The sequence below is a fragment of the Malania oleifera genome, chromosome 3 (genome assembly GCF_029873635.1).
Source record: "Malania oleifera isolate guangnan ecotype guangnan chromosome 3, ASM2987363v1, whole genome shotgun sequence".
NCBI classification, from domain to species: Eukaryota; Viridiplantae; Streptophyta; class Magnoliopsida; order Santalales; family Ximeniaceae; genus Malania; species Malania oleifera.
In genome coordinates this window covers 46,882,324-46,897,154 of record NC_080419.1, presented here as the reverse complement: position 1 = coordinate 46,897,154, position 14,831 = coordinate 46,882,324, and the positions used below count along the sequence as shown (strand labels likewise).

At 34.1% G+C, this 14,831-nt stretch overlaps 1 protein-coding gene across 1 annotated transcript; it reads right to left on the bottom strand.

Annotated features, from left to right (window-relative positions):
* Window positions 1-533: 533 nt before the first annotated feature.
* On the bottom strand, window positions 534-9,356 carry LOC131150735 (beta-glucosidase 18-like). Its single transcript, XM_058101655.1, has 12 exons — window positions 8,940-9,356; window positions 6,008-6,074; window positions 5,222-5,280; window positions 3,853-3,928; window positions 3,610-3,684; window positions 2,996-3,083; window positions 2,566-2,818; window positions 2,296-2,411; window positions 1,944-2,193; window positions 1,763-1,865; window positions 1,530-1,629; window positions 534-1,054 (listed from the first exon to the last, which is right to left on the bottom strand). Exons 1-12 carry the CDS (start codon window positions 9,078-9,080, stop codon window positions 835-837), a joined length of 1,548 nt encoding a protein of 515 aa, XP_057957638.1. The 5' UTR covers window positions 9,081-9,356; the 3' UTR covers window positions 534-834.
* Between the last annotated feature and the right edge of the window lie 5,475 nt (window positions 9,357-14,831).

The window sequence follows — 14,831 nt, the reverse complement described above, 5'->3', positions numbered from 1 at the left end:
ATGAATTTAGATTCATCACTTAAATCTGAGTAGTAAGTGAAGAATTTTCAGCTCAAAGTACTGTGAGCTTTAGTAACGGTCTCCACTCTTTTAGTGATGATTGCTTAATTTGTCACTAATATTCAGTTGACACGGCAGTTATAGTTACCACAATTATAGTTACCAATTTAGAACCGTCATTAGGTTGTCACTAATAAGTAATAATGATAGTTTCCTATTATGTTTTTTTTTTTTTTTTTTTCTGTTACTAAAAGTCTATTTTGTTTTTTGTAGTGAGAGACATGAGTGATAACTAGGCACCAACTCGAGGGATACCATTAGGGTATAAGAATATTATGCAACCGGGAGATAATTGTACCTGTCATGTTAATATAAATATACATATGCAAATCTAATAGTGTGGGTGTTACTGTAGCTCTTGTACACTCTCTCCCTCGTTCATTATTATTTTAAATCCTAGTGTCAAACTAAACTTACTGTAATAGCGATATCATCTAATGCTCATTTTAGTTAAAATATTCACTAGAAGTACGTTTATTGAGAGCAGATCAACATATTATTATTAATATTAATAATAGACAACATGCATATTGTCTAATTACACGCGCACAGTACTACTAATAATGGGTAGCATTAATTTTTTTAGGGGTAAATTAAATAGGGGATTTTTATTAATTACAAAGTAATATTATTCCTATGACTAGGCTTCCTAGCTATAGATACTATTGGCATCTCACTGCACAAGTAGGAGAAAAATAAATTTCTCCCAATAATATGACACATTAATGTTATGCAATCATACATTCACGTATTGTAGGGCTAGCTCTACAGCAATCAGAATGCTTGATACCACATTTTGGGCTTTCTACTTTTCTTTTGAAGTGCCTTTACTTTGCTAAGGAATTCCTTGTACCACTCAGCAGACAATTTTGGTGTTCTTTGCAATGTATCGAAGTCCACATAATAAAGCCCAAAGCGTACTGAGTACCCATATAGCCATTCAAAGTTGTCTAGCAGAGACCATATGAAGTAACCTCTCACATCAGCTCCATTCCTACCAACAAGTATAATAAAGTGCATTTTTCATGACGATCAATTCAGAGCATATTAAGATCTAGTAAGGGTTTGCTCATTCTGAGTCGTCATAGTTTTTCAAGACTAAGCAAAATATTGGTTCAAGGAAAGTTTAAAACAAGTCAAACTATTTTTGGCATGGAAACCAAACAAAACCAAACCAAATGGAACGGCAGTTAAGGTTTATTTTGCATTCTTATCGGATTCTAAGCTCAATCAACATATGCACACAAATATGGATACGTATGATGTGCATGTAGCAAGAGAATTTAAAGACCAATTGATCATCTAAAACCATAAAAACTATTCATTGAATTTTGGAAATTGAAACACTTTTTTGTATTTTTTGGTTAACTGGCATTCAAAACGCCAAACTGAGGCATGTTCCATTTGGTTTGGCAATTTAGAGTAAATATAAAAGGAAAAAAAAAGGGGGGACATGTTTTGATATATACCTTAGTGCCCGTATCAAAGATGCTAAGTAAGCCTGCAAGTATTTTATTCTATTGGTGTCATTGATCACTTCTCCCATGCTGCCACTTTTCTGCGCGTACCCTGCAAATATTGGCTTAAAAATATTTAATTGGTGCTAATTAAGGTGTTGTGAATTAACAAGTTCAGTCTGTGCATGATAAATATATATTATATAATAAAAAATTTTGATATAAGGGTGATATATACAATATACCATTCTCTGTGATAAACATGGGAGTATTGTTGTATCTTTCTTTGTAGTACATGACCATCCTCTCCATACCACTTGGGACAACATAGAAGGTTTCTACTGCAGTCTGTAAAAAAAAAAAGGTTAACTATGATATACATACATTTAAGTTGAATAGTGTGTGTGTGTGTTTGTGTGTTTTTACCGGATCTCCAATTGGGATTCCATCTCTTTCTCCAGTAAGATGAGCGTGAATGTCCCCGTTGGCAGTGCCTGGAGCGCAAAGCGAGAACATGCAGTCTTTTGCGTAAAGTGCAGTATACTGATTGAGTCCAATAAAATCCAATTTGGCCCGCAGCTTCTTCTTATCTTCCGGTGTAAAAATTGGCAATCTCTCGCCCACTATTTGGGTCATCTCCGGCGGATAATTGCCATATATTATAGGATCCAAATACCTATATATATACACACACAACGCACGGCTGATTGGTTTACTTTATGTGCATAATGGTAAGAGATAAGTAGATGGATGGATTGGTATAGTACGTAGTACGTACCATGCAGTTTTGAAGGCCAGAGTTCGTTGAACTGCCAAACGATCTGCCGGAGTGTCGCTGAATGGTTCAAACCAGTAGCCAGCCAGCACAATTCCAATCACGCCGCCTTGCTTCTTCTAGGTATATATATATATAAAGATGTATCCAAGTTAATTATATATGGTACTGTAGTAAGAAAACCCTGCAGCTAATTAAGATGCTGATGAATCCTAGCCTATGTCCGTTTATATGCCATATGCATGCAGTGCATGCATGTACGTAGGTACCTACCTGGAATTTAGTCTTGTAAATATGAGTAGCGGTGGCATGCGAGAGTATGACATTATGGGCGGCAAGGTAGGGTTCTACTGCCGAATCCCCATCAGTACAGTTGCCCGATGGGTAAGAACAACGGCCAGGGGGGTATCCTCCGTTAAAGTAACCATATTCCACCATCATGTTTGGCTCGTTTATTGTCACCCAGTGCTTTACTCTGTTCCCAAAAGCTTTGAAGCATACTTCTGCATAGTGTCCAAAGTCTAGCCTACAATTAATGGATACATATACATATATTAGAAAATTATTAACATGAGTACAACTAGCATACTTGTATCATAATTAACAAAAGATATATAGTAGTGCAGGCAAGAAAATAGTAACTTAATTAACAATTAATATGAAAAAAAAAGTGTAATTAGAGAGATATTATATATTGACGTACCGTATCTGTTCACTCAACCACGAGCCGTATCTATCTTCAAGCTCTTGAGGAATGTCATTATGGTTCAATGTGACAAATGGTTGTATGCCTATATATAGTAAAATCAAAATATTACCATTATACATGACTTTAATTTGAAGACTATATGTTTGAACATATTTAAAACTTGTTTGATACACAGAAAGAGAGTGGAATGGGTTGAGAGTGGAATGCAATGCAAATATACATATATATATATATATATATAAAATTTTTATTTTTTATTTTTGAAAAGAGTCGGAAGCCATCCACATAGCAGCCCCGTCCCAAGCTTATTAATAACTCTCATATATGGTGGAGGAATATCATTAAAACAAAATGACACTTGAGGCTTACATAATAACCAATAAAACACCCCCATGTATCAAACCAAATAAAAGAAGAAAACAAACCTATACCACAATCAAAAGAAATTCAACTAAATATACCTCATATAAGTCATACCCATCTTATCTAATCTATACAAACCTTTGATATATGATGATGAACGTGTATAAATATAAAAGACCAATTATTTTAAAAAAAATTTGAATAGAAGCAATGGAGTAAAACATAATAATTATAATTAATTCTACCTTTCAGCACAAGGGCATCAATAATTTTGTTGTAGAAGTCAATCCCCTCTAAGTTCACCGGACCGAACCTACCCTCTGTCATGCATTAAGAAAGTCTTGGTCTCAGAAATTTTAGTTCTATCAAAAGAAATTTCAGAGAGAGAGAGAGAGAGAGAGAGAGAGCTTGTGTGTGTGTTTTCATTTCCTTGTTAGTGTGTAAAAGTTGAATATATGACTAATATATGTGTGCAATATTTTACGCACTTGGAAGGACTCTTGACCATGATATTGAAAATCTATATGAATTCACTCCAAGGGATTGCATCGACTCAATGTCTTCCTGTTCCACATCAATTTCATGAAAAAAATGTTAATTTTTCAGAGGAAAACATTAGTATGGTAGACGAATTGAACAAGCATATATAATAATAATAATAATAATAATAATAATAATAATAATAATAAGCAAATGAAATGATCATATAATAGTAATTCTGTGCTACAAAATTTTGATCCCAAGTTCTTCATCATCTTTTACAGTCAATCTATTCTTTTCTTTCCTACTGTTCTCTATTATTTTTCTCTACTATAAAGTCCCAAAGCCCCCTTCTGGAGTTGGTTACTTCTCTCTCTCTCTCTCTCTCTCTCTCTCTCTCTCTCTCTCTCTCTCTCTCTCTCACAAATGGTTCATATTCTTCTCAATTACTACAAAGTCAAATAATGAGATGAGTTAGGTACGTAAAATAGTAGTTGTTGGGGCACTTTGAGACCGGGCAGTGAACAAAACAAGAATTGGAGGTCGGCCGAATTAGCTAAATCTTAAAAATAAAATAAAATAAAACAAAAACAAAAATTTACCAAAGTTGGTTTTTACAAAGATAAGGAAACCTTAGGACTCCACCTTTTTACCTTGACACTCCAAATATATACGCAAGCTAAGTTAATGTGAGTCTCCAATAGACTATAAATAGGTTAAGGTAAAAGACATTCACCTCCCGTAATGTTTGGTAAAAAGATAGAAACCTTCATTGAGGTTTTAAAAATATTACAAACCTTCTCTGAAATTTCAAAAATACCACATCTCCCCTGAGATTTGCTAAAAAAACACAAACATTTCTTCAAAAAAATTACTTTTTTACAAAATCGATGAGAGGGTGTCTTTTTAACAAATCTCAATGGAGGTTTTTGAAAATTTTTAAATCTTAGGAGAAGTTATTCGATCTGCTTTTACCAAATCTCAAGGGGATGATCAACATCTTTTATCCAATAAGTTATCATTTAATATTTCCTAGACGCTATAGAAATACGTAGAATCCCTTTTTTATTTATGAAAAAAATAGTTTTATTTGCAATTCTTAGAATTTAAAATGTTTTTCCGAACAATCTCTCTCTCTCTCTCTCTCTCTCTCTCTCTGCATGAAGTATACAATTAAAAATTCCTAAAATTAAAATTAATAATTATTATAATATAAATTATATTTTTGAGTAAGCTTTCTATGATTGAGAGGTGCCTAACTAGTTATAAGATAAGGACATTTTCCAACCATTCTCGAGCCTCAATAATCATGAGGTCACTTTGGAGCGTTATTATTGAGTATTGAGGGTTGGGAAATAGATATACAATAAATAATACCTTGAATAGATAGTAGTGGTTGTCTGCAACGTCTGCATTGCTTCCATCCTTGATTTTTCCTGGGAATTGTCAATTCTCAATGTCATACCAAGAACTTCTTTTCAAAATATTTAATAATAATAATAATAATAAATATATGCATATGATACTATGAATCTTAGAAAGATTCTCTTTTATTTTCCAACAACTTTGGAAAAATGGAGAATAAAAAAATATATGGGTGCTTCTTATATTTTTATTTTTTTATTCCCACTACCTGATCCATCTTGTTTCATTTTCAATACCTTATAAAATAAAGTTCAACAAATTAAATCAAGTATATATATAAAATTATCTTATATAGTATTTGAGAGCATGAATTTCAAGGTTTGGAGTTGGATTTTGCATAAATTTAATAAAACTTAGTACAATTTTATATTAATTTTTGTCCAAATTCGCAAATTGATCTAAATTTAAGATCTGAATTCTATACTCTGAAATGTTGTGGAAAAAATTTTTAAATGCGCATAAAAGGCTAAAATTTATGTGTCATTCAAACATCAAAAGGGCAACAAAAATAAAAATAAAAATTAGTGATGCATTTAGATGTTTGGAGTCCAAAATTTATATTCAATTTAGATAACATGTAGTATAAAATCATACTAAGTTATATTCAAATTCACAAAAAGTTTTGTTAATCTAATTTTGATTCAAGCCTTGAGTGTACAGATTGATGCATATTATGAATATGTTTTTGATACACAAAAGTGTTTTCATAAATCCAAATAGATTTAAGGATAGAATTACCTGGTATGTGCGAGAAAACATCCCAATTGCTCAAGCTTTTGTTACCTTCTAAGTATGCCCCTTCAACCTGAGAAGCACAAGTCTTCGTCAGTATTTTAAAAACATATGTACATGTCATATAAATTTAAATCAGAAGACATCGCCACTATTTCTATAGAAAATTATAAATAAAGGGCACAAAATATTTTTCTAAAAATATTCGAAAATAAGAAAAGAGAAATTAAAATTTTATAAATAAATAAATAAAGTTTAAAATAAAATAAAGAAAAAGAAGAGGTAGGGGGAGGGGGTGGTGGGGGCAGCTGCATTGTATGAAAGTAGTTGATACCCACTCCTTCAACCAACACAACGCTCCCACCGTTCCACCTGATTTTTTATAATAATAATAATAATAATAATAATAATAATAATAATAATAATAATAAAATTAATAACCTAATTAAATTAATGGATCACTTTTTGACTTTGGTAATTAGAACCATGTTTGTAAAATTTTGTCATTTGTAAAAATTAATTTTACTACTATAAAAATAAAAATTAACATATAATTTTACTTTACTAGGGAAAAAAATGATAACTTTCGTATGATAAATTATAAAAAGAAAATTTCATTAAAATATTATTTGTATGCGTAAGCATATATGAGTGTCTTTGTCGAGTCATTTTCGGAAAATTGAGTCGATTTTGGACTCATCCCCCCCCACCCCACCAATAATTCATACGTCTTCCAACATTCTCTTCCAATCAAAAATCATCAACCATCAATGCTATCAAGATTCTCCTTAAAATAATTCCAAATTTTATCAACTATATAAAATTTGAAGATTTAAGATTCTCTTCTATTGCAGATTCATCAATATATATATAACTCTCAAGATTCTCTTTAAAATAATACCAAATTTTATCAATCATATAAAATTTGAAGATTTAAGATTCTCTCCTATTGCAAATTCATCAATATATATGTATATATATAATTATATCTAGACAAACCGGGTGTATTGGGATCTAGAAATATTTTGCGATGAACATACATAATTTTATTATTATTATTATTATTATTATTATTATTATTATTATTATTATTATGAGAATCAATCCTACATGACTTTTACTCTTAATGTTATTGGTCAAACCTTTTTATACAATTAATAACATGAAGAATTTCCTCTTTTGTTGGTCTTTCCACTCACAAAGAAAATATCAAAGGGTAATTAAAATTGTTGTTCGGGAGTGCCAATATTATTATTTTTTTAAAAAAATTGGTAACACACGTAGGTAAATTTTATATACTATATATCACACCGAATACTTGAGAATCCTATGTATTATACAATTAAATCGATTTTTAAATGCACATCCATATGAAATCGCAATCAAATTTCATAACTGGATATGATGATTATAGTTTGATAAGCCCAAAAGTGTTTTGTAAATTACTAGAGATTTAGGAGTTGTTGGAAACTACATGGCAAGGTCAAGGCTAAGCACTCATTAATGGAAAAAAAAAAAAAATCAATTATGATATATATGTAGCTCCATGAAAAAATAATTTGATTGATTAGATATTTATGTTCGTCTAAGTTGCACAATAGAAGATAGCTCATTCTTCATTACATCTAGCTTGCCACTATATTTGGCATTAACTTCTACGTTAAAACTTGACATTTATACATTAGAATTCTCGCGATGGAAAGGGATATGTGATATGAAATGGTGGGGCTGCCTCCTACCCGCCCATTGTATAGTTTAGGTTGAGTTTGAACTTTCAATTTACGGAAAATGGATGTCCCTTTTTGCGAGCTGAATTTTTCCTTTTTTATACTTGCTCTTGTTGTCAATGTAATGTCAGGTTGTCATTTTGTGCTAACAAGGGTCAAGCCCCTCGCCCTCAGCTTCAGCCTTCAAGCTCAATAAAATCTTTACCATTCAAAAATAAAAAAAAAGGATTTTCCTTAGGGCAGGATGCATGGCGATGCATGATTTGAGAAATCAAAGAAGATGTTTTGCCCAAACAGAAAAGATGGCTCAATTTTTTTATTATTAGAATATATCTCGAGTAGATTCGCATAAAAATTGGGAGTAATTAGTTGTCTACGAAGTGAAGCTACTTAATATAGTAATTCAGCATTGGTCAAATGCAAATTAAGGCGTGATTAACCTGAATGAGCATGGCAAGGATCTATGTGTGTCGATGTGTTCACGTGCTAGTGCTAGAAGAAAGAAATAACATCACGCGTCAATAATGGTGATGGCTGTACTCGTCAAAAGAGTCAAAAAGGCAATATATGTACTGGGGTAATGCTTTTTACTTGACTGGGTGCAAACTTAATTAACTTCGCATTAGGTACTGTATTAGATAGTTTAGCTTCTAGTTTGGCTGGCTTGTTTGGATGTTGATGCGTGTGTACGCGCGCGTTATTCCTGTGCTGTGTTTGGGGAGCATAATTGAAGTTCTGAATTACTAACTGTTTAGAATTAATTTAACAGGACTCAATATATGTGAGTTATATGTATATGTTTTTTTTCCTGATCATGAATAAACCAGCTTATTATATACTCAAGTTCATCTATAGATATATATATGGATGAAATCTGTGATTATTTGAGAAAGAAACCCAACTGCACGCACAGCCAGATCAGAAGAAGCACATGCTAGCTAGCTAGCGATGAGAATAGCATGATATATATATACTTGTAAAAGTCTCTGTTAACAAGTGCATGCAATACGTGCACCGATTGATCATAAATTGATTAAAACATTACTGATTACTCTAATTCATCATCAATTGATTAATATTATTCTGTTTTATCTGCTAATTCACTAATTGACAGATTAATATCTTCTTTCTTTTTTCATTAACACAACGTCTGCATGTAGGGCTAATCGCACGTATAATTTAATTAAACGCGCACACAGAGACATATATACCTGAAAAGAAGAGGTTGTAGTTCCGAACAGAAAGGATGGAGGGAATTGGGAGCAATCCAAGTGCTCACAGCTGCTGAAGCCCAAAGCCAAATCCAACAGCTGCAGAAAACACACGCAAACAGTAAAACATGCTTTCTTCATCCCTGCCTCCTGCAATATGCTTCAATGCTTCTTCCTGCCCTCAACTTCCCCGCTCTATTGTGTTATATGTCATATATATCTACCTCCCTATATACAATTAATACTGTTAATTCGATCCTCCCACGAAACATATATAGTTGCGCGCGCGCGTGTTCGTACAAAAAAGCGGCTAGTGGATCAACTGCTTTCGGGGGAGGTTAATGCTTTTCTGACTTCTGAAAATAGATATATGACTTGTTTACGTGCACGCAAGGCCATCGAGCTAGCTAACTGCCTGGTCCAGGCTGGCTCTCTGGTTCTTTAATAACTTACGAAAGCTAGTGACCCAGGTGGTGGATCGAGATCAGAGAACATTTTCAATCTTGGCCATTGGATGAGGGGTCATCTTGGGGGCTGTCTGCGGCAGGGGAGTACGAGAATCAGAAGCTATGGTCATCAAATCAACGGTGATAGATAAGAGTATCAGTGAATGGGGTTTAGTGAATGATAGGTAGAAGATCAGAAGTAGGGAATATATATAATATTAATTGGAATATAAAGGAGAGGCCACAATCAACAAATCACCATTATTCGATAACATAAAAATCTCTAAATTAATCTGTATTAGCCTAAAATAACGTATCCATAAATATTGAATTAAGTAAGGGCATGTCACCATTATTATAAAAGGGCCACCTTGGGAGGAGCATACCACCACTACTATAAAATTTAAGGGGCATCCCGAGAGGAGGTAAGCATCTCATTCTCTCCCATTTTCTCTTACTGTGCAATCTAAACTTTCCCCAATTTCTTACTTAAGCAATTGAGTGATCTCCCAGAGTACACCTTGGCTCCTAGCTCTAAGCTATTCTTGTTTGGGTTCTTGCAGGTGGTCACGGTCGAGGGTTAATCCACGTGAGCCATTCAATTTTTGGCAGTAACAGTTGGCACCATTTTATGGGAAAGCGGGAAGTTTTGCATCTTTGACCCCACATGACATAACTCCAAATCAAAACCCATTGTGGGAGACCAATCACCCCAGTTAATTCATTCTACTCTGGTAGGCAATTCATTGTCAAGCATGCCTCTAAGTGAATTTTTGGCTTTCCAGATCAAGGAGGGTGGAGGACATGTTCACTATGATCCTACACCAAAGAAAGGATCATATGGAACATGCTCCAGAGGCTACCTGCATAGAAGCAGCACCCAATGGGAAGGTAGTGACTCCACAAGAAGTTGCTGTAAAGATATTAGACCCAGCAAAAAAGTTAGAAGATTTTGATCACCCATTGGGCATTTATGAGCAGTGGTCACAGGTGTTGGGGTAAAAGTTCAAGAAAATTAACCAACTAGAAAATTTGGTGAAGGAGGTGCACACCTATCCCTCTATAGGGGAATCATCAACCAAATCTTCAGACCCTCATTTTACTAATTAAAGAGGTAATGGAGATTTCTTTACCAAGTAAGTTTAAGATGCCCAGCATTGAAGGGTATGATGGGTTATCAGATCCTTTAGATTATCTTGATGCCTTTAGAGTATTGATGCAACTACAAAGCACACCTAATGCAATCATGTGCCGAGCATTTGTAGCAACTCTAAAGGGGAATGTTAAGGCGTGGTATCGAACTTTAAAGTCTGCCTCTATTGGGTCCTTTTTTGCAATAAAGTAGAAATTTATAGGGCATTTTGTTAGCAGTCGGAAAATGACAAAAAAGTTCAGCCCATTTGATGAGTCTTGTCCAAGGGGAGAAGGAGACGCTAAAGGAGTTCATGTGTCACTTTGTCAATGCTACTTTAGAAATTCGAAACCTAAATCATAGGGCCGCGGTAGTAGCTTTGACGATGGCTCTACAACTAGGGGATTTTCTAAATTCGTTGGGGAAAAATCTCTCAGCCAATATGGGAGAATTGATAACACAAGCCCAAAAATACATCAATTTAAAAGAGGTTATCACCACAAGGAAGAGCAAGACAGGTTTGAAAAGAAAGAGCCAGAGATACATAGATGAAGGAGCCAAGGGGAGGAAAGAGGAAGGAGAATAACAATCAGTCTAACAGTTCAAAGGAGGTGGGGCTCACACCTAAGTTCCAATTTTACACCCCTTAGAATGTCTCAAACTCATGTGCTGATGCCTATCAGGAAGAAAAATCATATCTTTTAGCAAGAGCCCATGCGAACTACACCATAAACAAGGAGTACCTTAAATTTCTTTAAATTCCATAGATACTACAGGCACAATACAGAAGAATGTATTCATTTGAGAGATGTAATTGGAGCCCTTATAAGGTGGGGGCACTTGTCAAAGTTTATAAAAAGGAATGATCGTCAAGTTGAAGCACACAATCAGTAAAGAATAGGGGCCGCACAGAAAGAAGAACAAGTTGTGGATGAGATTGCTGTAATTTTTTTAGGGTCAAAGTGGAGGAGCAAGGAAAAGATATTTAGAAAGTTTTCTTAGCCAATGATTTTGGGTAGAATCAAGAAAGGCTAAGGCAAGATGAGATTATTACCTTCATAGAAGATATGAAAGATGTTCAATAGCCACACGATGATACATTGGTAATGTCACTACTCGTTGCCAATTATCGGGTAAGAAGGGTATTAATAGATAATGGAATCTTGGATGATATAATTTTTTTGTCGATTGTGCAAGAAATGAAGATATGAAAGAAAATTTCTGAAGCCTATATCAATACCTTCAGTCAGATTTGGAGGAGATGTGGTTCATCCCTTAGGCGCAATCATACTTCTGCTGACTCTAGGGGCACCTCTGCAACAAGTCACCTTAATGACAAATTTCTTGGTGGTAAACCAACGTTCCATTTATAATATAATATTGGGACGCCCTGCACTCAATGTAGCTCAAGCTATCACTTCTACCTATCACCTAAAGGTTAAATTCAAAATATTAAACGGAGTAGGGGAGATAAAGGAAGATTAGATGGTGGCTTGTAATTTCTACATAATGGACCTAAAGGGAATAATCAAAGGACGAGAGGCCTTAACCATAGAAGACCTAGATATGAGGGATGTAAACCCACAACTCAGCGCAACAGAAAAGGAATTAATGAGCATCCCTATAGAGGAAGACAACCAGAAAAAATGTGTCCAAATAGGGGCCTAGTTGTTGGATTCATTGAAAATAGAGCTTATGAGGTTAGTGCGTGAGTATGTAGACATCTTAGCGTGGTCTGTTGATGGTATGCTGAGAATTGTCCCCATTGTGATTAAACACATGCTCCAAGTGGACCCTAACCATTGCTCAGTGAAACAATAGAAGATCGAGGAACTTTGATCTTGAACGAGTCAAGGTAATTGACGAGGAGATAAGGAAGCTCTTGAAAGCTAATTTTATCAGGGAGGTTAACTACCCTAAATTTCTTAGCAGCGTGGTACTAGTAAAGAAGTCAAATGCCAAGTAGCATACCTATATTTATTTTATATATTTGAGCAAAGCGTGCCCCAAAGATAGTTTTCCCCTTCCAAGAATTGATTAATTAGTAGACTCCAAATCTAGTCACGAGCTCCTGAGTTTCATGGATGTATACTTGAGATATAGTTAGATATGCATGCATCTTGAGGACGACGAAAAACTATTTTTGTCACTGAAAAAGGACTTTACTACTACAGAGTAATGTCGTTTGGCTTGAAAAATGTGGGAGCAACCTATCAGTAGTTGGTGAGCAAGATTTTCAAAGATCACCTAGGAAGTACCATGGAGGTTACATGGATGACATGCTGGTAAAGAGTTTAAAATATGACAATCATGAGAAGGATTTGAGAAGAACATTTAAAATTACTCCATAAGTATGGAATGAGGTTAAATCCAACCAAATGTTCATTCGGTGTCTCAGCAGGGAAGTTGTTGGCCTCACAAGGCTTAAAGTCATGTTTTGATGATAACAAAGTAAAGAAACTTAACATATTTGGTTAGGTGATGGTTCATGACTCAAGTGTTCAAGAACAAGTACTTGACAAAGTCTTTTAAAATCTCGAACTTAATGCTACAAGATCTTATGAAGTTAAAGACTACAGAAGCTTAAAGTCAAGTCAAACATAAAGGAAATCAAAATGAATATGTGAAGATACTGAGAGCAAAGCAAATACATGAAGACTTAGCGCTTAGAAAGTTATAGTCTTTTAAGAAGGCTCATGTAAGTACTTCAAACGATTTCAATATGGATGCTTGAAGCTCTTAGGTTAATTACTTGGACCTAGATACCTTTTAAAATACTTGGAAAATATTCTTATAAGGTCAAAAGTTATTTCAAAAAGGTTAAAATTATTTTTGGAATGAAAAGCACCAAAATAGGATTCCCAAACTCCTTTTTTTTTTTTTTTCTATATCTGCATTGATGTGCAATTTTCTTTATCAATGGTTTCCTATCTTCAACAATATTCAACATAGAAGTTGTAGGATTTGTTCTTAAATTTCTTTTGATACCAAGATCATTTTATTTGGAGTTTTATAGTGAAAGTTATACCCAAAATACTAAAGGGTGGTTGAAGTTGACAACAAGTTAGGCGATTGACATTTTATGAGCTTTTTAAGAAAGCAGACATAACCGAGTCAGGGGACTGATCTTGTATTGTGTTTCAAAAATACGATGAATTAAAAGATCAAGTGACTGACCCCGATAGTTCAGTCGACTGACCTTTGGGTTTTAAGTTTTAAAACAGTGTTGAAAACTTTCCAAGTTTGATTTCTTGGGCTCCAAACTTTGAGAAAACTTGGGAAATACTTCAAGCAATTTGAGCAACACGAAAAATTACTTTTTAACTCTATAAATACATGTTGATTTCAAGAATTAAATAACAACCAGCAAGTAGCAATCAAAGCTATATACTCTCTACTTCTCAATGCTATTGTGCTAATACTCCTGTTGATCAACTTGGTGTGATTTTACTAAGAAAAGCTCACGATTCTTTGCACATTTTACTGAGCCATTAAATCCAAGAAAGAATCCCGGTGATAAATTATTTGAGCTTCATATTTCTATATTATTATTTGATTGAAGTATATTGGTTTTAACTTGTACTAATCTGCTCTTACTGAGAGAGTTTCTTTGTACACAAGAATTGTTCTTGTTTCTCTTGTTGTTTTTTACGGTTTAGGATTGTTGAATCGTTGGACTATCGAGCGTGGAGTATCGCTTGGAGAGGAGGGCTCTATCCTACTTGAAGGAGTGTGTAAAAGGTTTGCTCCACCCGGTTAAGGGAGCGGTTTAATGAAATCCTTGGATGGTTTGCCTAAGGCGAGGAGGATGTAGGCGGGTAAAGCCAAACCTCGTAAAATCTCGTATCTTTCTCTTCCCTAAAACTCTTTTTAATTTTTTGCATATATAAATTGCGTGGATGCTTACTTAAAATTAATTTGTTATTGGGAATTGTGGAAACCTTAAAGAGAGTACGTTGATTGATAAATATCAAAGTTTGTGAAAACCTTGAAGGGAGTACGTTAATTGATAGATATCAAACTTTGAATTTTGGAAGCTTGCTGAAATTTTTATTTTGTTTCATATCGTAAAATCAAACTTACCTTATTGATTGGATTGATATATTAAAAAACTGAATTCTAAATATTGAAGTTTCGATTTTTATTATCATCCATTAATAAATACTAAATCTTGGATTGAGTGTTGGTTATTACTAACCAATTGTACTTGTGCGACTGTTGGGGTAAGACTTAACAAAAGATTTATAAAAATTTAAAAAACCCAATTCACCCCGCTCTTGGGAGTACACCTTACTTCTCAATTGGTATCAGAGT

Excerpts from the sequence above, each read along its gene's own strand:
- LOC131150735 (XM_058101655.1), bottom strand. The coding sequence starts at position 9,080 with ATGAAGAAAGCATGTTTTACTGTTTGCGTGTGTTTTCTGCAGCTGTTG. Across the intron at positions 2,412-2,565 it reads TTTACAAGACTAAATTCCAG|AAGAAGCAAGGCGGCGTGAT; the intron begins GTAGGTACCTAC and ends ATATATACCTAG. Across the intron at positions 1,630-1,762 it reads CATGTTTATCACAGAGAATG|GGTACGCGCAGAAAAGTGGC; the intron begins GTATATTGTATA and ends CAATATTTGCAG.